Raw genomic sequence first — 24108 nt, 5'->3', positions numbered from 1 at the left:
TTACCAACCCCTCACCTGATCCTATATTCACAGCAGTCTAGGTCTACACCAGATGGGGAAAAGCAGAACTGAGAGACTCCGGATAAAATACCTGTCTTCTGGCATCTAGGGGGCCCTCATCCAATCACACTCGAGGGAAGCCTGTCAGTCAACTTTCCTCTCTGTAAATATGAATGGGCAATTAAGGGTCACATATATAAGAAAGATGAAAAGATGGAAAAGGTGACTAAGGTAAATAAAAAATGACTCCAGAAGGGGCACCTGGCTGGCCCAGTTGGTAGAACATGCAAGTCTTGATCTCAAGGTTATGAGTTCAAGCCCCACAGTGCGCATAGAGCTTACATTAAAAAAAAAAAAAACCACAAAAATCAACTGGACTTAACAAACCTCAAAAACAGTGATACCAGAAGAAACACGTAATTTTGATTATAGGGAATAATTTTTTAAAACTTGAACCAGTATCCTCAGGGAGATTAGAAAGGTGTTGTCTTCATAAAATGAGAATGGGGTGCAGTAAAAAGGGAAAAAAATAATGAGAAAAAAAGAGATCTTAGGAATTAAAAAGTGATTGACAAACTAAAGAAGTCTATGGAAAGGCTGGAAAAGTCAAAGAAAACTTCCAGAAAAGAAAACAAAAAGGTGACAAAGAAATGGAACTACATGAGGAATGACAAGTTACCATTGCTATCAATTCTTAGAAAATAACCTCAGAAAGAGCTGCAGAAAAGAAAAAGTGTGTGTGTTTACGGGGTGAGGTAGAGGATAATAACCAAGACACCAAGACACAGAAAGATAGGAGGTCCAGGAAACAGGAAAATTAACATAGACAGAAAGGAATCCAAGGACTACAGCTGGGCATACTGAAGGCTTACAGAGCATCCAGCCCAGAATGGAATACGAAGTGAAGAGTTCTATGGGGAAAGGAGACTTATAATAATATATTTGATATAATACTTAATATAATGCACAGTTCAAAAGAAAAGGAGGAAATGTTGAAGACAACATTACAAAGCATAAAAACAAAGGCAATTAGAAATCAGGAAAAACGAAAGCTGCCCAAGAAAGCATGTGCAACTGTATTTCACAAGCTAGCTCAACAGTAAACAAAATGGAAAATATCACACATATGTAAACCTCCTTGTTCAATTTTTAACTTCTAGAACAAAGGAGAACGTTTAAATATGAGAACGAAATGCACTTGTTGCCAATCAATATGTAAATTAAAGTACAATGGTAGAAGTTAGGAGGTGAAGCATTGAAGATGGGAGGAGGATTAGCCTGGGATCTGGGGCTGGAGCAGCAGGTTCCTCCTCATCTACATAACCTTGACCATGATCCTTTCCTTAAAGAGCTGTTTGGAGGGTCAGTAGATGGGCAGGGACACCCAACCTCCCAGCTTACCAGGGAATCTTCCTCTGAGCTGAAGCACATCCAGGGGTTCTTATCTTGGAGGACCAAGTTGGGAGTCTGTGCGGTAACCACACCCGCAGCCCAAAAATAAGGACCTAAAGGGAAACTGAAAGTGTCCACTTCCAAGCAGCTCCTGATGAAACAAACACAGCTGGCCGGTCCTAGTGTCCTACCCACCCTCGGCTGCCCTGACTGCCTCAAAGGAACGGCCCCACACCTGCGTTCCAGGACCTTCCCTGCTCAGCCCTCCTGCCACTGACAGACTGTGGGACCCCTCAGCAAATGAGTCTTCCCACAGACCCCCTGGGGGTTGTTCCCAGCCCCCTCTTCTCTGTCCCTCCCACTGCACTCCCCGGCATGCCTGCCTTATTCACCTTCCTGTCCCCAACATGCCAGGTGCTCACAGCTGACTTGCCATAGTGCAGCCACTGAGTGCCACACCCCTGTGGCTTCCAGGCATTTGCTGGTGTAGATCCTTCTGCCCGAAGCACCTGCTTCTATCACCTGGAAAAACCATGCTCAGAATTCAAGCTCAAATCTGGCATCATCTCCTCTGAGAAGCCCTCCAGCACCCTCCCTGGCAGAGTCCCTGTGCCCTACTCTGCTCCCATGGCACCTGGGGGAGGGGCTTAAATCCCCTGTTGCAGTCACCCTGTCCCTGTCTTCCCCCCACCCCTTTGGATCTAATCAGGACTCTCTAGACTTGGTGGCCAAGTGCTGTTTGCAGGGATGCAGACGTTTGCGGGAGAGAGCTGAGGAAACGCTGCTGTTTTCTACCCGGCTTCTTTCTGCTTGATGACAGATGTCTTTGTCTCTAAAGGAGGACTCTTCTAGGAAGGCAGGTGTCAGGAAAGAGCAAATGGAAATAGCCAGCGAGCCTGCTTCCCACGTGGTCCATGGCCAGAGCAGCCACGGTGGCCAGAGCTGAGTGTGTGCCAGGCGCTGTGGGGATACCAGCCACGCAGGCAGGTCTGGTTCCCCCGGCAGCCCTAGGAGAGAGGGGCCCCGGCAGAGATACAGAAGCTGAGCGGAAAAGGCCCCACTGCTGTGGGCTTTTCTGCTTTGCTGTAGCCAAGGGGCTGGAGGTGCCCTGCACCTCGCACCCCGCCCCCACACGTGTGCACACGGAAGCCAAGCTGACCCTTCCTCTGGGGGGACGTCCCCGGCACATGCCCCTCGGGCATCATGGTTCCTCCCCCAGCTATGAGGGACAGAGAGAGTGACAGAATGATGACCCAAGAATCGCACTCCAGGGCTTGAGATGATCAACCCACGGGTGGGCCAGGAGCTCAGTCTGAATTTCCAGATGGGGAAAGCCAGGTGAGGCAACAGGTGGTGGCTTGGGGCCAGCAACTCAGGGAAGGGGCCAAACTCAAGGGCACATTGACGCTGTGACCTCTGAAAATGGGTTAAGGTTCTGTTTTATCCACCTCTCCTTGTTTGGTTATTTCTTCCTTACTTTTCTGCAACCTCCCTTCCTCCTGATTCGTCGCCCTGTCGCTAGCATGCCCTGTGCGTGACAACCTGATGAAACCACTGTGAGAGGCAGAAGGCGATGCGATGTCCATTCGAACTGCGGCCCGATGGGCTAATGTGCATGAGAGCGGATTGTGCACGGGACGGGGTCCCGTAACACAGCCCCACCGGGGCTGCAGACTCGTCAGGGGAGGGACAGACATCTGCACTGCGGGGACATGTGCCGAGTCCAGCCCACTTGAGGACCCTAAAGATGTAGTGACTAGAAAATACGGCTCTACTTGACCCCCGAGGATCACAAGAAAAGTCACCCCGGATGACCACAGTTCCAGAGGTGGGGGTCTCGGGCAACATCTTTGGTCAATAAGCCACTCAGCGCACTGTGAAGACAATCCCGCCTCAGTGGGCAAGTCCCCCTCTCACTGCTGAGGGAGGTGTCCGGCAGACACCAGGGCATCACCAGGTGGAGGCAGGGAGAGTCAGCCGACGGGGGCGCACAACCGGCACCCCGCCCAGTGTCTCCATCCCCTGGGGACGGGTACTTGGCTCAACCATGCAGGACCTTATGACTTGTGTTTCAGAGTAGGGACCCCACCTCCCACTTCTTCCTCTGTCTATGGACAGTTTGGGGAGGGGGGGAGTAGGGGCTGCAAACTGGACATAGGACAATGGGGACTTCTGAAGTCATCAGAGTGGTTGGCAGAGACATCTAAGGGGATTGCATCCATGCTGACAGCACCCGGTCGCTCCTGGGACGTGGAAGGGGAGCCACGGGTCTGGGTCACTTGTGACCAGCCTGCCAGCATCATCCAGTGGACCAGCCTATTTGTCTTTGCTCTGATCGGTGGTCAAATCCGGCCCTGAGTAGCAACTGTCAACTTCAGGAAGGCTAAGAACTAAGTATTAAGATGGAAAAATCAAACCCACCGTCTTCTTGCATATTCCGACAATTCTAACGTTATTATTCCTGGCCTTCCCATTGCTTGTTCCTCCACACCTCTCTTGAACATGTCCCCTGTGTCCTCTTCAGTCCATTCCCCTCACTCTCCAGCCCCCTCCCTCCATATTCCAGGTTCCATGTTCCCTCTTCTCTTGACATCCACCCCTACCCCCGGGCCATCTGCATGAACCCCTCCCTCCCTGGGCTCAGCTACAGAAATGCCCAACTCCTCAACACTCCATACCAAAACCTTTATTTTGCCCTTTTCCCCTCTAATAAGGTACCTCCATGTCTTTGTCCCACACATGTCCCTGCTCCCTGCCCTGCTCTGGGGTCATGGAATCGAGCCCTCCATCAGACTTTCATGGATCTTGCTGAGCTCCTCCAACTTGCTCTCCAGCTCCTGGGCCTGCCGCCTCATCTCTTCAGCTGACTCTGTCTTTGCCCCCTCTGAGTTTCTCACAAAGTCGAGCATATCCATCAGAAGGGAGAGACCTGACATAGCCCTACCAGTGAACTGGGATCTGGTCATTAATGGAGCAATGGCTCTATCTGAGTCTCTCCGTATCATGAGGCGCCTGGCATTGACATAAGCTACCCTGAGGGCACGAACATTCCTTGCAATGTTTTGCAATTCTTGATCGCAAGTGCCTGCTAAGGAAGAAATTTGGGGTTCGCTGTGACGGAGAACCTTTGCAACGATCTTCTCTTTGTCACTGCCAAGGGATTTCAGGCGACTGGCTTCGGCTTTTGCAGACGACACCTTTGAGTCTTCCAAGAAGCTGGTGGACACGTGGGTCACAGCGGATACTGCTCCCAGCCCCGCTCCAACTGCAGAGAGTGTCAGACTGGCCCCTGCTGTAAAAGGTGCCAGACCCAGACCAACGCATGTCAGGACACCAGACACAACGCCAGCAGAGCCGGCTACCCTCTTGGAGACGGTGCAGTTCTTGTGCACCCTGTCAACATTATCTGCGAGCTCCCGGAGCTTTCTTATACGCTCCTCAAACTCCACTTTCAACTGGGGAAACTCACTCAAAAACCTCTCTCTAGCCAGCTGGTCTTCGGCCTCCACATCCAGCTTGTCCAGACCTTCATGGACTGCATCTGCCTCCTCCCTGTAACAGTGAGGGTCAAGTGATTAAGAGAAGCTGATCTGTAAAGTGGGCTTCATTCCATCAATCCTACATAAACCACAGAACGTTTACTGTAAATCAAATGGAAAAGAATTTTACAAACGTGAGGACATTTTCTTGCAAAGTTAAACACACTCTGTACATTGCTCAGCTCCGTCGCACACGGTCCACTGGGGGATAAGTCAGTCCATGTCAACTTAAGAAGCTCTTGAGTGGTGGGTACTGAATGAAGATGATTCGCAGGCAGGGACAGGTCCACACAGTCAGGACCATTGTGTTTGTAGCCTGCGAACTCCGTAGATGAACAAAGGGACGTGGGTTGGAGCAGAAAAGCCTTCATTTGGAGAATCATCATGTGTACTGAAGGACTAACCTCACCCACACAGAGGTCTCCCCTTTGCCCTTGGGCTGCAAAGTGATATCTAGGCCCCACCTAGGATGTCAAAGGTCCTAGAACCACAGGACAGTCTTCTTTTGCCTGACCTTTGGCCACTGGCCAGACTCAGAGATGATGTATGATGGGGGCTTTGGGTCATGTGCTGTTAGTTCTGACCTAAGGAGGAACTAGAAAATCCTTAGTGTGACCTCCAGGGGGAGCTGAGGACGACAGGTCAGCCATGCAGGGAGCATGTGATTGAGCCCCAATAAAACTGTACACTGAGCTTGGGCTGAAAAAGACTCCCTCCTTGACCAAACGTTATCTGGGCCCTTCTGAGCCCTCCTCTTGACTAGGTCTTCACCTTGGTCTTCTGTGCTCTGTCCTTGACAGCCTGTCGTGCCCAGTCTTAGCAAGAACCCTGTTAGGTCAGCTTACTGAGAATCCACACACTCTTCATACGTATCACCATGGACATCTGATCAAATCCCACCTTCGATGTGGAACTCCTTGACCTGGCTTCAGGAAAACCGAGCTGGGTCAGGTTAGCAAGAATCCCCACCTTGATGTCTCCTCTTAGTGACTTCCCATCCTCTGACCCTGCCCTGCCCCATGGCTATAAATTCCTAGCTGTCCTCATTCTATTTCTAGTTGAGCCCAAACTCTCTCCTCTATGACAACACTCCAGACACCCAGGGCATGAATTAAGTCTTCTTTACCATTTCAATAAGTGTCATAATCATTATTTATACTTTCACAGTGTGAGCTTCCCTGGTGGGCAATGCTCCACGTGCATTGTCACACACTGAATACAGGACAGTAAGGTCTCCCGAGGACAATGGAATCTTTGTACTGGAGACCCTCACAGACTCTGCCCCAAGTGTCTCTCTCTTTAGCTGATGGGAACTTGTATCCTTCCCTGTAACACAGCATAACTGATAGTGACAGCTCTCACTGAGCTCGGTGAGTGCTTCCAAGGAATCATCAAATCACAAGGTGCTTTGGGGACAGCCTCCACAATTTGCAGTGGGTCCCAACAGTAAAGGCAGTCTTAGGGATTGTGCTCTCAGACTTTGCAGTTTGGCTAACTCTGGGCACTTGGAATTTAAGAAAACAAAACCTCGGAGTAGGAAGGCACCTTAACGAGCATCTTGCTTGGCACCTGCTCTCTCCCCCAGCCTGATGTCCTCTGCTGGGGCCCAGCCACTGCCCCAACTGACTGCGAGGGAGGACACCCAGTACCCCGCTTCCCCTCAGACTCTCCAGCTCACGGCATGGACTCCCGAGCCACCACCCAGCAACCCGACCTCACAGGTGTCACCAGCCTAATTCACACCTAGCTGGTACCCCAAGGCCATGTGCAACTTTCCAACATCTCTTAAAGATGCAAGAGACTCTGGGAACATTCTATATGAATCACTAAACCAGAAATGACCTGCATTTTGGCAAGCTAGTGGAGGAAGTCGCTTTGGTGGGGACCTCTGAGGCTCAGAAATCCCCAAAGAGTACAGAATTGGCTGCTGCCTGCTGTGGAGCTGGAAGTTGTCACAAAGCCACACTGCCTCATTCTATTATTGGTCTGGGGCTGCTCTATGTGGAAGAGAAGAGGCTTCCAAATGGTAGTCAAGACCCGCCAGCAACCAGACAAGGTATGGAGGAGACACCCCCTCATGACCCTATATGCCTGGTGGTGAAGAGATAAAGAAGGGAAGGAAGAAATGTCCACTCTCTCATTCACAGGACCTCTGCTAGGTCCCTGGTCTCCTCATATTTGTGCCTTAGAGCGCCACTCAGTCCAGCCCTGCTCTCCAAGCCTACCTAGTCCTCCAACCCAGACCCCACCATCCCTGGTCTATCCTGACCACCAGCTCTGGCCCTGGTCCAGGTCTCCTGGGCCTTTGGACAGGATGACTGCACTTGATACCTCACCTTTGACCTCGCATTCACACTAAGGCCTTAGCCACGATCTTATCAAATTGAATTACTGTTTCCATTGAATAAATGACAAATCTGAGACTCTAAGACATCCAGCACCAAGCCCCAGACCTGGGCATAGATAGAGTCAGGATCCAAGCCAGGTCAATCCAATTCCACTCCGGCCTCTCCAACTCATGAGCCAGCAGGATCCTGCATGTTCCTAGAACTCCTTAGATGGGGAGGGAAGTCTCTAGTCCGAATCCCCAGGTTCATAGACTGAGGTGCCAGTGTTCTTCGCACTTGTCCCAGAGGAAGCCATGCTTGGCCCTCATCTCCAGAAAGAAGACCCTTGGCCCCTGTCTCTTCTCAGCAATCTCCTAAAAAGTTAACATTAACTGAGCACCTACTGTATGTCAGTCACTATGCTAAGCCCTTTACATGCATTATCTTTGTTTACTCATGATAAAATGAGCTGATGAAGAGACCAAGGCAGAGACAGGTCTGCTTTGGGTTAAGGCTAAGGTCCCATCACCTGCCCTCTGCAGGTTTCGCCTCTTCTCAATCCGAGGCCATTCACTGCCAGTTAAAGTCAGGGAAGACATATTCGTCATGGATTGTTGAGAAGGAGCATACTCAACCCCAACCGCAGGATACTGCCCCGCACAGACCTGGGTGACCATCCTGGGGCATCCCCGGGTGTTACCTGGACAACGTAGCCTCAGCCACGAATCGGTCCCAGGCTTCATGGTCGGTCAGCAAGAAGTGCAGTTCCTCTACGCTCACTGTGTTCTGGAAACACTCAATGACTTCTTCGACAAAAGTGTAGCTCTCTAGATGGAAAGAAATAAATGAGGGGTTGTTTAGTTTTTTCCTTTTCCTGCTTCACTAAGGGAGACAGAAAACCAGGGCTTAGCTTGAGGGAACCCACAGCGCTAAATCTCTGTATTCTTGGATTGGGGGAGGACGGGAAGGGAAATAGCTGAGAACCGGCCTAGGCAGGGGTATTGAGATCAATAGAATCAGTTCCTGCTCCGCTTTCATATCCGATAAGCAGGTGCTTATAGTGGGGACATGGGGCAAGTCCCCTCACATAGCAGTGGGGGGCCAGGGGATGCTGGGGGAGGGGAGGTTTCTACCTGGCAACAACAGGTTCCAGGTAGAGGGGACAGCAACAATACTTAGGGAGGACACACTTTGGAAGAGACAATGGCCCAAACCACGGAAACACATTATATTTGATCCTCAAAACAACACAAGGAAATATTCTCATTTTACAGGGAAGGTTAGGTAAGGCACTCAAGGTCACACAGGTGGGAGGTAGCAAAGACCAGATTGGGGTCCAGGTAGGTTGCCCACTGACCCTCACTGAGCACTCAGGCTGGCACCAGGGTGACAGCTGGAGGGAATGGCCTCTGTTGTGAAGCCCCACAGTCATGCTGGGGGATTGGACAGGGCGAGAGGGCAAGAGAAGCCTCCACGGTTGCCGGTCTACCTCCTCCCCCTGTCCCGACTCAGGACCCCTTTCCTCCCTCCTTTACACTCTGTTGTCCTCCACCTCCCTGTGGGTTGTCCTGGCCTCACTTCTGGGTCCTTTGATGGGCAACAGGCAGGGGAAGAGAGGAAGTGAGCACCTTGGCCATGACCCTGAGAAGAAAAGAGGAGGGAGGTGTCCCTACAGATCCCTGCGTTGGGGATTCCCTTGACGCCTCCTGGGGCTCAAAGACACTTCAAGGGATTCTTCCGTAGGTTAACTCAGCTGGAGGCACCCCTGCAATTCAAGGAATCATCCAGAGAAGTGGAAGTTGACTACCTGGGCTGTGCTCACTGGCTTCTGAGGTCATGGTGCCAGTACGAGGATCTCAGATTTTTCCCTACAACTTGCGTGTGTCCCGGCTGGAAGGAGGTGTCGCTTCACCCCCAGGGAAGAGAGAACAAATTGTGGGGTCAAATGTGAGCCAGCTGTGGCAGCACGAAGCAGTGAGGGGCCGGGTCTCTGGTGCTTCCCTCTGAAATGGATACAAATGCCAAAGTAGACTTTACCCGATGCGCTTGTCTGTCTACCGGCTTCTGCCAGCGGATATCTAAGGAAACTTACTCACCTCCCTCCAGCTCACTCCCAAGCCATGTCAGACTCCTGCCATCCTGTTGGGGCACAAGAAGTAGATAATCGGACAAGGAGACTGCCATCTGAGAAGTTATAGAAGCAATACAACCAAACACAGAAGAAAAGATGGGAACAAATGCTCTGGAACTTCCTGGAGGTCAGGAACGTGTGTGTTTACTAATTGCTAAGAGCTAATACGGATCAAATGTCTACGACAGGCAGGGCTCCATACGTGCTCCCTCACTGACCATCCTCACACCCCCAGGAGCAGGGTGCTCTTGTGGCTCCCACTAGAATGGGGAAGATGCCTGAGCCTCGGCAGGGCTGTCCAAAGCCTCGCCTCCCCCAGGGAGGCCAGGCCAGGTGTGGACATCGAGCCCCACTCCCTCCCCCTTCAGCCTACTTTTAATCCTTAACGAACAGTGGGGGTCATTTCCTTACTGCACTCCAGGTTCCTCTGAAGCCAGAAGAAAAGCCGGGTTTCTATGGATTGTAGTCAGCCCCTGTTAAAGATGTCTTGAACCAGGTGGAGAAGAAGAGGAGGACGAAAAGAAGGAGGAGGAGAAAGATGAGGCAGAGGAGGCAGAGGAGGAAGAGGACTAAAATGAGGAAGGGGAGGAGAAAGAGGAGGAAGGGGAGGGGAAAGAGGAGGAGGAGGGAGGGGGGAAAAAGGAGGTGGAAGGGCGAGGGAGAGGGGGAGAAGAAGGAAAAACCGAAAGGCTTGTACAAAGTCAACCAATCAATCAATAAATCCCAACCGGACCTAAATGTAAGCTAGAGAGAAAAAGCTACAAATGTCCTGGAAGACATGTTTAAAAAAAATAATGTAGAGTTGGGGAAATTTCTAAGCAAGATGCAAATCCCAAATCCCATGAAGGGGAAGTTTCAGTTATCTGACCTCTTAAAAATTAAAAATTGCAAAGGACACCATGAACTAAGTCAGACTACAGGGAGAGGCCAGGAGGCAGTACCCTCGATACTTACAGCACAGAAAAGCTGAGCACGCACGAAACATGACAGACCCCATGAATCAACAGGAAAAGACTGAAGACAAGTTTTTAGAGATGTGAACAAACAATTCCCAGGAATGGCACTCACCCAGGGTCACAGAGCTCCTGGTGGGCGCAGGCAGGACAGAAGGGAAGACCAGGCCTTGTGACGCAGCTGTCTGAGGAGAAATGGGACTTTAACGATCCCAAGACTTCTAGGTTTGCCTCTGCCGGCATAAACACACAGATAAAACTCACGCCCTTATTGTCGACCCCACAAGTCTACAGTTTGCTGTTTTCAGTTTCCATGCCTGGACCATCTTTGGTGTGGCCCTTCCCACCCCAGGCCCTTCCTTCTTTCTGCTGCAGTTTCACAGGCCTGCTCTTCTCTTCCTGCCCACAGTGGGGGGAGCAGAGGGCCCGGTGGGGGGCAGGGAGCCAAGCCCAGACATCTCCCTGCTCTGGGGCCCCCACCCTCCAAGCTCACCAAGGAGCTGAAGCACATCCAGCGGTTCTTACCTGGAAGGACCCGGCTGGGACTCTGTGCAGTAACCACACCCGGAGCCCAAACATATGGACCTAAAGGGAAACTGAAAGTGTCAACTTCAAGCAGCTCCTGATGAAACAAACACACCCGGGCTGGTCCTAGTGTCCTACCCTCCCTAGTCTGCCCTGACTGCCTCAAAGGACCAGCCCCACCCCTGCGTTCCAGGTCCTTCCCTGCTCAGCCCTCCTGCCACTGACAGACTGTGGGACCCTCAGCAAATGAGTCTCCTCACAGTCCCTCCCAGGCTTGTTCTGTTTTATCCACCTCTCCTTGTTTGGTTATTTCTTGGTCACTTTTCTGCAACTTCCCTTCCACCTGATTCGTCGCCCAGTCGCTAGCACGCCCTGCACGAGACGACCTGATGAAACCTCTGTGAGAGGAAGAATGCGATGCGATGTCCATTCGAACTGCGGCCCGATGGGCTAACGTGCATGAGAGCGGATTGTGCACGTGGACAGGCTCCCGAACTCAGCCCCACCGTGCGGCAACCAGGCCGGGGCTGCAGACACGTCAGGGGAGGGACAGGCATCTGCACTGCAGGGACATGTGCTGAATCCAGCCCACTTGGGGACCCTAAAGCTCTAGTGACTAAATATACGGCTCAACTTGACCCCCGAGGACCACAAGAAAAGTCACCCCGGATGACCACAGGTCCAGAGGCGGGGGTCTCGGGCAGCATCGTTGGTCAATAAGCCACTCAGCGCACTGTGAAGGCAATCCCGCTTCAGTGGGCAAGACCCCCTCTCACTGCTGAGGGAGGTGTCTCACAGACGCCTCAGCATCACCAGGTGGAGGCAGGACAGGCAACGTTGGGGGGCACCTGGTGGTTTAGTTGGTCTGCCTTTAGCTCAGATCATGATCTCAAGTCCTTCGATGTACCAGGGTCAGACGTTAGCAAGTGCAAACTCTGTCTTTTAAACCAATCTCATTCCTTCCTGATCCTCTGAGCAACCGGATTCCTACAATCCAGACGCCTAAGGGCCTTTTAAATACTTCGCTGCTGAATTTTTCACAGCCCTACTGAGATTTTTCGCTCCCAGAAGGGCAGTGGGGACGCCACAGCATCTGAACGTCAGGGCCTGCATCCTCCTGCATCAGCGGTAGAACCAAGGGTCCCTGGCATCCAGTGTCCTGTGGCTGAGGCCGGTCCGGGCAACTCTGCACATCCCCGTGCATCGTGGGAGGGGGAGGACGGTTCCCAGGTCCCACGGTCTTCGATCTGAGAGGCTGGCCCCACCAAGGGCCCTCCCTGCTGGATGGATGATGACGTTCAAAGAATGCCGAGATCAGAACTGGGGCGGCTGATCTATTGCTCCTCGCGATACCCCACGCTAACTATCCGAAGGCCTCAAACCTCACACCCTGCGCACCCCTGTCTCCCGTGGGACACCGAAGAGGCTTTGCAGTTCCCAGTTTGGGTCTCTAACAGGATGCATAAAGGATGGTGAGAAAAATAAAAAGCCGAGGAGATGAGCATTATTCCACTCACCGAGGATTAGGAAGCCTGGATAACAAGACTACTTGCTTTGAGTAGAGCCTGCAACAACGGCCTCTTTCCAGCTGGTTAGATTCCTGCCTTGGCCCCAGGCCTGGCTGCTGCAGTTTGTCTACGTGGGGGCCCTGGAATTCCCCATGCTGTCCCTTGGTCCCCAAATCCTAGCGTGCTGGCATGCATCTTCTCAGGCTAATATGCCATCCAGTACGTGGCGGGGGGGGGGGGTTCTGGGTGAGGCTTGCACCTTGAATCCCCCCAGGCACCCCACCTCCCTCCTCAACTTCCCACACTGCTCGCCTGGCATGGGAGAACAACAGGCCCATGGAAAGAAACTAAGGGCACGATTCCTTAATGTTGGGGAAATCCCCGATGCCTCTTTCTCTTTAACCCCAGCGCAGAAAATCCCTGGCCATGAGTCCTGAGGGACAACTAGACCAGAAAGCTACGTGAGGCTTTTCTCGCCTTCTCCCCAGAATCCAATGGCTGGGCTGGTGAAGCCACAGGAACAAGGATGGCCAGGAGCCCCCTCCCAGAAATAGGGCAGGATGAGGGACTGGGAGGAAAAGAAGTCAGGTGGAGTCTGGGAAAGAAAGAAGGAAGAGAGAATCACATGACTCCCTGGTGGGGAAGGGGAGGCCTTGAGTGCTTGGCATTCCAGGAGGGAGGGAGCGGGGGAGGGAGGGAGGGAGGAGGAGGAGGAAGTCTGCAGCTTTCAGGGCTCAGTCCTCCTGCCCACCAGAAAAACAAAGCCACCTGTCCCTTCAATCCCGGTTCTGGACATTGGCTGAGAACACACTTGTGTTCAGCCCAATGCCAGATGTACGAAGCGTCCCCGGGAGTCCCGGTGTGGTCTGCGGGGTGCTGAGGTCTGAGGAGGATGACCAGATGGGAGAGCGGGAGCCCAGTGAGCAAGGAGGAGGAGCAATGGAGGACTTGCTCCCCGAGATCTCAGAAGACAAGCCCATCGGGAGGGGAAGTCAGGCCTCCAGAGCCCAAGCAAGCCCCACGTGAACACGACAAAGGTACGATGCATCAGTCCATATTTATTGAAGCCGTCTGTAGAAGACAAGATTGGGAAAGCCACACAGATCAGCAATACACTGTCCCCCCCCCCCCAAGTGATGAGGACGCTGAGGCTCAGAGAGGCAGTGTCTCTTTGCCCCAAGCTGGTCCATCTCCTCGACATATGGCAAGGTTCCTTGACCTGTCACTGGCATCTGCTTTCTCTTTTCTATTCAACACCACCAACCCCACCCTTTTTTTTTACTTATTTCAAATCAACCACTTTTCCAAAACCACCTTTAGAATTTCATTAGAACTTCAGTGGTCTCGCAGCACACGCCGCCCCCACAGAGCAACGACAACTTGCCAAACGTTCCCCCCACCCTTGTGCCATTGCATGAACCCCTCCCTCACTGGGCTCAGTACAGAAATGCCCAACTCCTCAACACCCCATCCCAAAACCTTTATTTTGCACTCTCTTCCCATCTAATAAGGAACCCACACATGTCCCTGCTCCCTGCCCTGCTGGGGGTCATGGAGTCCGGCCCTCCGTCAGACTTTCATAGATCTTGGTGACTATCTCCAACTTGCGCTCCAGCTCCTGGGCATCCTGCCTCAGCTCTTCAGCTGACTCTGCCTTTGCCCCCTCCTTCAAGTGCCTTGAGTCTTTCATAAGGTTGTACACATCCATTGCAAGGAAGGCACCTGGGGTGACCGCACCCATGATCCGGGCTCCTTTGCTCATTCCCAGAGCAGTTCCTCCAAAAGCTTTCATCACCTGCCTGCCACTTCGAACTGAGACACTCTGACCTCTCATGATGCGCCAGGCCTTGTCTACTAGGCTAGGTTTGACTCTGGTGAGCTTGATGGCACGAACATTCTTTGCAATGTTTGGCAGGGCTTGAACGAATTTACCTGTTGAGGAAAAAAATTGGGGTATATTGTCATGCAGAAGCCTTGCAGCTATCTCCCCTCTGTCAAATTCACTTGATGTCAGGCGACTGGCTTGGGCTTGTGCGGACGACTCGCTTGAGTATTCCACGATGCTGTTAGACACCTGGGTCACAGCGGCTGCGGCTCCCAGCCCCGCTCCAGCTGCTGAGAGTGTCAGACTGGCCCCTGCGGTGAAAGGTGCCAGACCCAGACCAAGGAGGGTCAGGACGCCGGACGCAATGCCAGCGGAGCTGGCTACCATGTTGGAGCGGGTGCAGGTCTTGTGCACCCTGTCAACATCATCTGCGAGCTCGCGGAGCTTTCTTATACGCTCCTCAAGATCCAGTTTCATCTGGGGAAACACACTCAAAAGACCCTCCCTAGACAGCTGGTCTTCGGCCTCCATAACCAGCCTGTCCAGACCTTCACGGACTGCATCCGCCTCCTCCCTGCAACAGTGAAGGTCAAGAGATTAGAGAAAAGCTTATCTGTAAAGGGGGCTTCATTCCATCGATCCTACATAAACCACAGACCGTTTACTATAAATCAAATGGAAAAGAATTTTACAGATGTGAGGACCTTGTCTTGCAAAGTTAAACACACTCTGTACATTGCTCATGGTCCGTCACACATGGTCCATTGGGGAATAAGTCAGTCCATGTCAACTTAAGAAGCTCTTGAGTGGTGGGTACTGGATGAAGATGGCTTCACAGTCAAGGACAGGTCCACACAGTCAGGACCACTGTGTTAGTAGCCTGGGAACTCCGTAGATGAACAAAGGGACGTGGGTTGGAGCAGAAAAACCTTCATTTGGAGAATCTTCGTGTGTACTGAAGGAATAACCTCACCCACACAGAGGTCTGCCCTTTGCCCTTGCACTGAGAAGTGATCTCGAGGCCCCACCTAGGACGTCAAGGGTCCTAGAACGATAGGACTGTCTTCCTTTGCCTGGGCCTTTGGCCACTGGCCAGACTCAGAGATGATGTATGATGGGGGCTTTGGGTCATGTGCTGTCAGTTCTGACCTAAGGAGGAACTAGAAACTCCTTAGTAACCTCCAGGAGGAGCTGAAGACAATAGGTCAGCCATTCGAGGAGCATGTGACTGAGCCCCAATAAAACTGTACACTGAGCATGGGCTGAAAATGACTCTCTCCTTGACCAAATGTTACCCGGGCTCGCCTCTGCCCTCCTCTTGACTCGGCCTTGACCTTGGTCTTCTGTGCTCTGTCCTTGACAGCTTGTCATGCCCAGTCTTAGCAAGAACCCATTGAGTCAGGTTAGCAAGAATCCCCCCACCTTGATGTTTCCTCTTAGTGATTTCCCATCCCCTGCCCCTTGACTATAAATTCCCAGCTTGTCTTCATGGTATACTGAGGTGAGCCCCATCGCTCTCCCCTGTGACAACACTTTTGATGCATAGGGCATGAATTAAGTCTTCTTTACCATTTTAATAAGTCTCACAATCATTATTTATACTTTCACAGTGTGAGCTTCCCTGGTGGGCAATGCTCCAGGTGCACTGTCACACACTGAATACAGGACAGTAAGGCCTCCTGAGGACAACGGAAGCACTGGAAACCCTCTGGCCCAAGTGTCTCTGTGGCTGATGGGAACCTGTATCCTTCCCTGTAACACAGCGTAACTAACAGGGACACCTCTCGCTGAGCTCAGAGAGTGCTTCCAGGGAATCATCCAATCACAGGGTGCTTTGGGACACCATCCCCAATTTGCAGTGGGTCCCGACAGTAAAGGCGGTCTTAGGGATTATGCTCTCAGACTTTGCAGTTTGGCTAACTCTGGGCACTTGGAATTTAAGAAAACAAAACCTCGGAGTGAGAAGGCACCTTAACGAGCATTTTGCTTGGCACCCGCTCTCTTCCCCCAACCTAATGTCCTCTGCTGGGCCCCAGCCACTGACCCAACTGACCGTGAAGGAGGACACCCCCTACTCTGCTTCGCCTCAGACTCTCCAGCTCACGGCATGGACTCCCGAGCCACCTCCCAGCTCATGACCTCATAGGTGTCACCAGCCTGATTCTCACCTAGCTGGTACCCCAAGGCCATGTGCAACTTTCCGACAACTCTTAAAGATGCAAGAGAATTTGGGAACCTTCTATATGAATCACTAATCCGGAAATGACCTGCATTCAGGCCCTTTAGTGGAGGAAGTAATTCCCTCTTTGGAGGGGACCACTGAGGCTCAGAATCCCCCCAAAGAGTACAGAATTGGAAGCTGCCCCCTGGGGAGCTGGAAATTGTCACAAAGCCACACTGCCTCATTCTATTGCTCTGGAGCTGCTTGCTCTATGTAGAAGAGAAGAGGCTTCCAAATGGTAGTCAAGAACCACCAGGAATCGGACATGTATGGAGGAAACACCCCCAGGGCCCCGTATGCCCGGTGATGAGGAGATCAAAGAAGGGAGGGAAGAAATGCCCCCTCTCCCAATCATAGGAACTATGCCAGACCCTGGACTCCTCAGGTTTTGTGCCCTAGAGGGTCACTCATTCCCAGTCCCACTGCCCAAGCATACTAGTCCTCCAACCAGGAACCCCCATTGTCTTTCCTGACCACCAGCTCTGGCCCTGGTCCAGGTCTCCTGGGCCTTTGGACAGGATGACTGCACTTGGTTCCTCACCTTTGACCTTGCATTCATAATAAGGCCTGCGCCACCATCTTATTAGACTGAATTACTGTTTTCATTGAAAAAATGACAAATCTGAGAATCCAAGACATACAGCTCCAGAGCCCCAGAGCTGGGCAGAGATGGAGTCAGGATCCAATCCAGCTCAGTCCAGTTCCACTCCAGCCTCTGCACCTCGTGAGCCAGCAGGATCCTGCATGTTGCTAGAACTCCATAGATCGGGAGGGAAGGCTCTAGTCCGAATCCCGAGATTCATAGACTGAGGTGTCACTGTTCTTCTCACTTGTCCCAGAGGAAGCCATGCTAGGCCCACATCTCCAGGAAGAAGACCCTTGGCCCCTGTCTCTTCTCAGCAATCTTCTAAAAAGTTAACATTAACTGAGCACCTACTATGTGCCAGTCACTAGGCTAAGCCCTTTACATGCATTATTTCCACTTCCTCAGGATAAAATGAGCAGATGAAGAGACCAAGGCAGAGACAGGTCTGCTCTGGGTTAAGGCCAAGGTCCCATCACCTGCCCTCTGCAGGTTTTGCCTCTTCTCAATCCGAGGCCATTCACTGCCAGCAAATGTCAGGGAAGACATATTCGTCATGGATTGTTGAGAAGGAACATATTCAACCCCAACCCCAGGATACTGCCCCGCACAGACCTGGGTGACCATCCCGGGGCATCCCTGGGCCATTACCTGGACAACGTGGCCTTAGCCACGAATCTCTCCCAGGCTTCATGGTTGGTCAGCAAGAAGTGCAGTTCCTCTCGGCTCACTGAGTTCTGGAAACACTCAATGACTTCCTCGACAAGTGCTTCGCTCTCTAGATGGAAAGAAAAAAATGAAAGGTTGTTTAGTTTTTTTCCTTTTCCTGCTTCAGTAAGGGAGACAGGAAACCAGGGCTTAGCTTGAGGAAATCTAATTTCTCTATTTATGGATTGGGGAGGGGGACGGGGAAAGAGCTGAGAGCCCGCCTCGGCAGGTGTATTGAGGTCAAGTAATCCGTTCCTGCTCCACAGTCATATCTGGAAAGCAAGTGCTTATAGTGGGAACAGAGGGCAAATGCCCTCACATAGCCCTGGGGGGCCAGGGCATGCTGGGGGAGGGGAGGTTTCTATCTGGCAACAACAGGTTCCAGGTGAGGGGACACCAACAATACTTAGGGAGGACACACTTTGTAAGAGCCACTGGCTCAAATCACAGAAACACATTACATTTGATCCTCATAACAACATAAGGAAATATTCTCATTTTACAGGGAAGGTTAAGTAAGGCACTCCAGGTCACACAGGTGGGAGGTGGCAAAGACCAGACTGGGGTCTAGTTCGGTGGCCCATTGACCCTCACTGAGCACTCAGGCTGGCACCAGGGTGACAGCTGGAGGGAATGGCCTCTGTTGTGAAGCCTCACAGTCATCCTGAGCCATGCAGGGGGATTGGACAGGGCAAGAGGGCAGGAGAAGCCTCCAAGGTTGCTGGTCTACCTCTTCACCCTGTTCCGACTCAGGACCCCTTTCTTCCCTCCTTTCCCTTTTGCTATCCCCAGCCTCCCTGTGGACTGTCCTGGCCTCACTTTGGGCCATTTGATGGATTTGAAGGACGGCAGGGGAAGGGAGGAAATGAGCAGTCAGCCATGACCCTGAGAGGACAGGAGGGAGGGGTCCCTATAGATCCTGTGTTGGGGACTCTCTTGACCCCTCTTGGGGGCTCAAGGAAGCTCTTCAAAGGAATGATTCCTCTGTAGCTTAACTCAGCTGGAGGCATCCCTGCAATTCCAGGAATCATCCAGAGAAATGGAAGTTGACTACCTGGGCTGAGCCCATGTGCTCCTGAGGTCATGGTGCCAGCAGTGGGATCTGACAGTCTTCCCTACAGCTCGCGTCTGCGTCCCGCCTGGAAGGTGGTGTCGCTTTACCCCTGGCAAAGAGAGAACAAATCGTGGGGTCAAATGTGAGCCAGCTGTGGCAGCAGGAAGCAGCAAGGGGCCAGGTCTCTGGTGCTTCCCTCTGGGATGCTTACAAAAGCCAAAGTAGACTTTACCTGATGCGCTTGTCTGTCTACTGGCTTCTGCCAGTGGATATTTAAGGAAAGTTACTCACCTCACTCCAGCTCACTCCCAAGCCACGTCAGACTCCTGCTGTCCTGTTGGGGCACAAGGAGCAGATAATCAGACAAGGAGACTGCCATCTGAGAAGTTATAGAAGCAATACAACCAAACACAGAAGAAAAGAAGGGACAAATGCTCTGGAACTTCCTCAAGGTCAGGAACGTGTGTGTCTACTAATTGCTAAGAGCTAATACGGATCAAGTGTCTACGACAGGCAGGGCTCCTTACGTGCTCCCTCACTGACCATCCTCACACCCCCAGGGGGTGGGTGCTCTTGTGGCTCCCACTTGAATGGGGAAGACAGCAGCACCTCAACTTAGGTTAGTCCACGTGTTCACAACAGTGCTAGAGCCAGGACTTGAACCCGAGTGTCTCTGAATCCAAATCCCATGTTTGTGATGACTGTGCTCTATTCCCTTGAATATACAAAAACATTTATTCATGTACAGGTGATTTTTCAACATAACAGGGGTTACATGTACCAACACCATCCCTGTGCGGTCAAATTCATACATAACTTCGGACTTTCCCAACACTTAACCACTACTAACCTACTCTTGACCAGAAGCCTTACCAATAACATAAACAGCTGACCAACACATAGTTTCTATGTTATATGTATTACGTACTGTATTCTTGCAATACAGCAGGCTACAGAAAAAGAAAATGTTAAGAAAATCATAAGGAAGGGGTGCCTGGGCGGATCAGTCGTTGAAGCATCTGCCTTCCGCTCAGGTCATAATCCCAGGATCGTGGGCTCAAGCCCCACAACTGGCTCCCTCCTCAGTGAGGAGACTGCTTCTCCTTCTCCCTCTGCCTCTCCTCCCTGCTTATGTGCTCTTTCTCTCTCTCTCTGTGTCAAATAAATAAAATCTTAAAAAAAAAAAGAAAGAAAATCATAGGAAGAGAAAGTACATTTACACTAGTGTACATATATTTAATGAAAAAATCTGCATAGAAGTAGATCTCTGTTGTTCAGCTTGTATTGTTCAAGGGTCAACTGTAGAAGTGTTTATTTGTAAATGACTCTTCTCATTCCACAATGAGGACTTGCATCAGGAACCAATCTTTGTCTGGATCAATTTCCTGGTGTCACAGCTTCCCAAAGCCTGTGTCTTCCCAAAGCCCAACGTCCTCCTTGCTTCCGCAAGATTATTCATCCCACTGGACCTGGAGTCCTGCGAGGTCATGGTACAACCCCACAGCCCTACTTTGGATTGTCAAGCCTTCCCGATAATGCCCAGTTCTCTCTGCTGTCCTCTGCCAACTTTGAACCTTAGACTGCTTCTAATTCTTTATCTAAATGATACTGCAAAGAACAATCTCCTTGTAGAAAACTTTGCATTTTGCATTTGAGATTGTTTCCTTAAGACATTTCTAGAAGCAGGATGACTGGGTCGAAAGTATCAAAATGTACAAATTTTTTCATACCTAGAGCCACACTGTTATGAAAAAAATTAAACCAATTCACATTCACACTCACACTACATGACACTGTCCACCATTCCATTCTTACCAGTTCTTCATCGTCTTTTTAAAAAAAGCAGACCCTTATAGAGCAAGAATTTTTTTTTGTTGTTATTCTCTTGCCTTAGGAGATGAGGAAAGACAGCAAATGTTGATTAGGTTTAAGTATTATTTTTTTAAAAGAGTTTATTTATTTATAAATAAATAAAGAGAGACAGAGAGATTGAGAGAACGAGTGGGAGGAGGGGCAGAGGGAGAAGCAGACTACCCATGGAGCAGGGAGCCCGACACAGGACTCGATTCCAGGATCCCGGGATCATGACCTGAGCCGAAGGCAGACGCTTTCCCGACTGAGTCACCCACGCACCTTCAGCATTATTTTTTTTAAAGTTTATTTATTTATTTTTTTAGTAATCTCTACACCCAGGTTGGGAATCAAACTCACAACCCCAAGGTCAAGAGTCCCATACTTTTCCAAATAAGCCAGCCAGGTGCCCCTAGGCACTCTTTGAAGAAGGCAAAAGAGCATTTATCAACTACCCCTCCTGAGACCTGACTGAAATGATAGTAAAGATATAAAAAAAACTAATGATAAGAGTGACTCACATTTGTGGCCTTTGCTCTGCACTGGTAATTGCTCCAAGACTTTACAAATAATAACCTGTATTCTTCCAATAATCATGGAGTTGTGTGTGTATCATTTGCTTCCCTGCTTACAGATAAGGGAACTAAAGCACAGATATGTGACTTGCCCAGAGTCAGAAATCTAGTAAGTGGTGAACTGGGTTCAAAGGTTCAAGGTCCTACCTGCTGGACTCAAGAACCCATACACCGTCTCTCCTCATTCTGCTACCAGTTTAAAAAGAGAATGGTCCAACCGGAGTCCAGAGGTTTAGACAAATGTTTGAAGGCAGACTGGATGGAGAATTGATAGCTCAATAGAGAAGACGAGAGGGAGGTACCATCAGAAAAACAGAGAGAGAACAAGGCAATAGGCAAGAATGGTGTGCTAGGCAGAGCTTCAGAAAGGGAAACCGAAGATGAGAGGGAGGTGGCGGGAAGCAGAGGAAGGTTACCAACCCCTCACCTGATCCTATATTCACAGCAGTCTAGTTCTACACCAGATGGGGAAAAGCATAACTGAGAGACTCTGGATAAAATACCTGTCTTCTGGCATCTAGGGGGCCCTCATCCAATCACACTTGAGGGAAGCCTGTCAGTCAACTTTCCTCTCTGTAAATATGAATGGGCAATCAAGGGTCACATATATAAGAAAGATGAAAAGATGGAAAAGATGACTAAGGTAAATAAAAAATGACTCCAGAAGGGGCACCTGGCTGGCCCAGTTGGTAGAACATGCAAGTCTTGATCTCAGGGTTATGAGTTCAAGCCCCACAGTGAGCATAGAGCTTACATTAAAAAAAAAAAAAAAAAAACCACAAAAATCAACTGGACTTAACAAACCTCAAAAACAGTGATACCAGAAGAAACACGTAATTTTGATTATAGGGAATAATTTTTTAAAACTTGAACCAATATCCTCAGGGAGATTAGAAAGGTGTTGTCTTCATAAAATGAGAACGGGGTGCAGTAAAAAGGGGAAAAAATAATGAGAAAAAAAGAGATCTTAGGAATTAAAAAGTGATTGACAAACTAAAGAAGTCTATGGAAAGGCTGGAAAAGTCAAAGAAAACTTCCAGAAAAGAAAACAAAAAGGTGACAAAGAAATGGAACTACATGAGGAATGACAAGTTACCATTGCTATCAATTCTTAGAAAATAACCTCAGAAAGAGCTGCAGAAAAGAAAAAGTGTGTGTGTTTACGGGGTGAGGTAGAGGATAATAACCAAGACACCAAGACACAGAAAGATAGGAGGTCCAGGAAACAGGAAAATTAACATAGACAGAAAGGAATCCAAGGACTACAGCTGGGCATACTGAAGGCTTACAGAGCATCCAGCCCAGAATGGAATACGAAGTGAAGAGTTCTATGGGGAAAGGAGACTTATAATAATATATTTGATATAATACTTAATATAATGCACAGTTCAAAAGAAAAGGAGGAAATGTTGAAGACAACATTACAAAGCATAAAAACAAAGGCAATTAGAAATCAGGAAAAACGAAAGCTGTCCAAGAAAGCATGTGCAACTGTATTTCACAAGCTAGCTCAACAGTAAACAAAATGGAAAATATCACACATATGTAAACCTCCTTGTTCAATTTTTAACTTCTAGAACAAAGGAGAACGTTTAAATATGAGAATGAAATGCACTTGTTGCCAATCAATATGTAAATTAACGTACAATGGTAGAAGTTAGGAGGTGAAGCATTGAAGATGGGAGGAGGATTAGCCTGGGACCTGGGCCTGGAGCAGCAGGTTCCCCCTCATCTACATAACCTTGACCATGATCCTTCCCTTAAAGAGCTGTTTGGAGGGTCAGTAGATGGGCAGGGACACCCAACCTCCCAGCTTACCAGGGAATCTTCCTCTGAGCTGAAGCACATCCAGGGGTTCTTACCTTGGAGGACCCGGCTGCGAGTCTCTGCGGTAACCACACCCGCAGCCCAAAAATAAGGACCTAAAGGGAAACTGAAAGTGTCCACTTCCAAGCAGCTCCTGATGAAACAAACACAGCTGGCCGGTCCTAGTGTCCTACCCACCCTCGGCTGCCCTGACTGCCTCAAAGGAACAGCCCCACACCTGCGTTCCAGGACCTTCCCTGCTCAGCCCTCCTGCCACTGACAGACTGTGGGACCCCTCAGCAAATGAGTCTTCCCACAGACCCCCTGGGGTTGTTCCCAGCCCCCTCTTCTCTGTCCCTCCCACCGCACTCCCCGGCGTGCCTGCCTTACACCTTTCTGTCCCCAACATGCCAGGTGCTCACAGCTGACTTGCCATAGTGCAGCCACTGAGTGCCACACCCCTGTGGCTTCCAGGCATTTGCTGGTGTAGATCTTTCTGCCAGAAGCACCTGCCTCTATCACCTGGAAAAACCATGCTCATACTTCAAGCCCAAATCTGGCATCATCTCCTCTGAGAAGCCCTCCAGCACCCTCCCTGGCAGAGTCCCTGTGCCCTACTCTGCTCCCATGGCACCTGGGGGAGGGGCTTAAATCCCCTGTTGCAGTCACCCTGTCCCTGTCTTCCCCCCACCCCTTTGGATCTAATCAGGACTCTCTAGACTTGGTGGCCAAGTGCTGTTTGCAGGGATGCAGACGTTTGCGGGAGAGAGCTGAGGAAACGCTGCTGTTTTCTACCCGGCTTCTTTCTGCTTGATGACAGAAGTCTTTGTCTCTAAAGGAGGACTCTTCTAGGAAGGCAGGTGTCAGGAAAGAGCAAATGGAAATAGTCAGCGAGGCTGCTTCCCACGTGGTCCATGGCCAGAGCAGCCACGGTGGCCAGAGCTGAGTGTGTGCCAGGCGCTGTGGGGATACCAGCCACGCAGGCAGGTCTGTTTCCCCCGGCAGCCCTAGGAGAGAGGGGCCCCGGCAGAGATACAGAAGCTGAGCTGAAAAGTCCCCACAGCTTGGGAGAGCTGTAGCCACAGCACTGTTGAGGGCTTTTCTGCTTTG

General features: G+C 50.6%; 2 protein-coding genes across 31 annotated transcripts in view; both read right to left on the bottom strand.

The window, feature by feature from the left end:
* The window catches only part of LOC113250219 (apolipoprotein L2-like), a 29567-nt gene extending 18434 nt beyond the window's left edge, over nt 1-11133 (bottom strand). For 3 of the 26 annotated variants that reach the window (XR_008960777.1, XM_057316495.1, XM_057316489.1), the window contains exons 1-5: nt 10458-10856; nt 9355-9397; nt 9066-9261; nt 7959-8085; nt 1402-4944 (exon numbers count right to left, since the gene is read on the bottom strand). Coding sequence is in view for 4 of the 26 variants with exons in the window: in XM_057316488.1 (XP_057172471.1) it covers nt 4161-4944; nt 7959-8085; nt 10458-10527; nt 10868-10921 (1035 nt within the window). In the remaining 22 variants the exon portion in view is untranslated. Of the gene's footprint in view, nt 1-91; nt 4945-7958; nt 8086-9065; nt 9262-9354; nt 9398-9800; nt 9959-10457 lie in introns of those variants that run through there. The other 23 variants (XM_057316491.1, XM_048218129.2, XR_008960775.1 and 20 more) reach the window with 23 other exon arrangements.
* A 2280-nt stretch (nt 11134-13413) lies between these two features.
* LOC130541810 (apolipoprotein L3-like) lies at nt 13414-23290 on the bottom strand. 5 transcript variants are annotated; one of them, XM_048218154.2, is made up of 5 exons: nt 23011-23290; nt 19058-19100; nt 18767-18875; nt 17656-17782; nt 13414-14774 (listed from the first exon to the last, which is right to left on the bottom strand). In XM_048218154.2, the coding sequence occupies exons 3-5, from the start codon at nt 18795-18797 to the stop codon at nt 13925-13927; spliced, it is 1008 nt and encodes a 335-aa protein (XP_048074111.1). In that variant the 5' UTR covers nt 18798-18875; nt 19058-19100; nt 23011-23290; the 3' UTR covers nt 13414-13924. The 5 variants fall into 5 exon arrangements, with proteins under 5 accessions (XP_048074111.1, XP_057172479.1, XP_048074112.1 ...); XM_057316496.1 differs by having other exon boundaries at nt 19058-21765; nt 23055-23290; XM_048218155.2 differs by having other exon boundaries at nt 23055-23290.
* Between the last annotated feature and the right edge of the window lie 818 nt (nt 23291-24108).

This window comes from Ursus arctos, unplaced genomic scaffold, assembly GCF_023065955.2.
Source record: "Ursus arctos isolate Adak ecotype North America unplaced genomic scaffold, UrsArc2.0 scaffold_21, whole genome shotgun sequence".
NCBI lineage: Eukaryota > Metazoa > Chordata > Mammalia > Carnivora > Ursidae > Ursus > Ursus arctos.
Note: the sequence above shows the minus strand (reverse complement) of the source record. Positions and strands in the feature narration are given on the sequence as shown.

Bases quoted from the DNA above. Each gene is read 5' to 3' on its own strand.
- LOC130541810 (XM_048218154.2), bottom strand. From the start codon at position 18,797: ATGACCTCAGGAGCACATGGGCTCAGCCCAG. The intron at 17,783-18,766 runs GTAGTCAACTTC...CTTTCCATCTAG, and splicing joins AGCACATGGGCTCAGCCCAG to AGAGCGAAGCACTTGTCGAG. The intron at 14,775-17,655 runs GTAATGGCCCAG...TCACTGTTGCAG, and splicing joins GCTAAGGCCACGTTGTCCAG to GGAGGAGGCGGATGCAGTCC.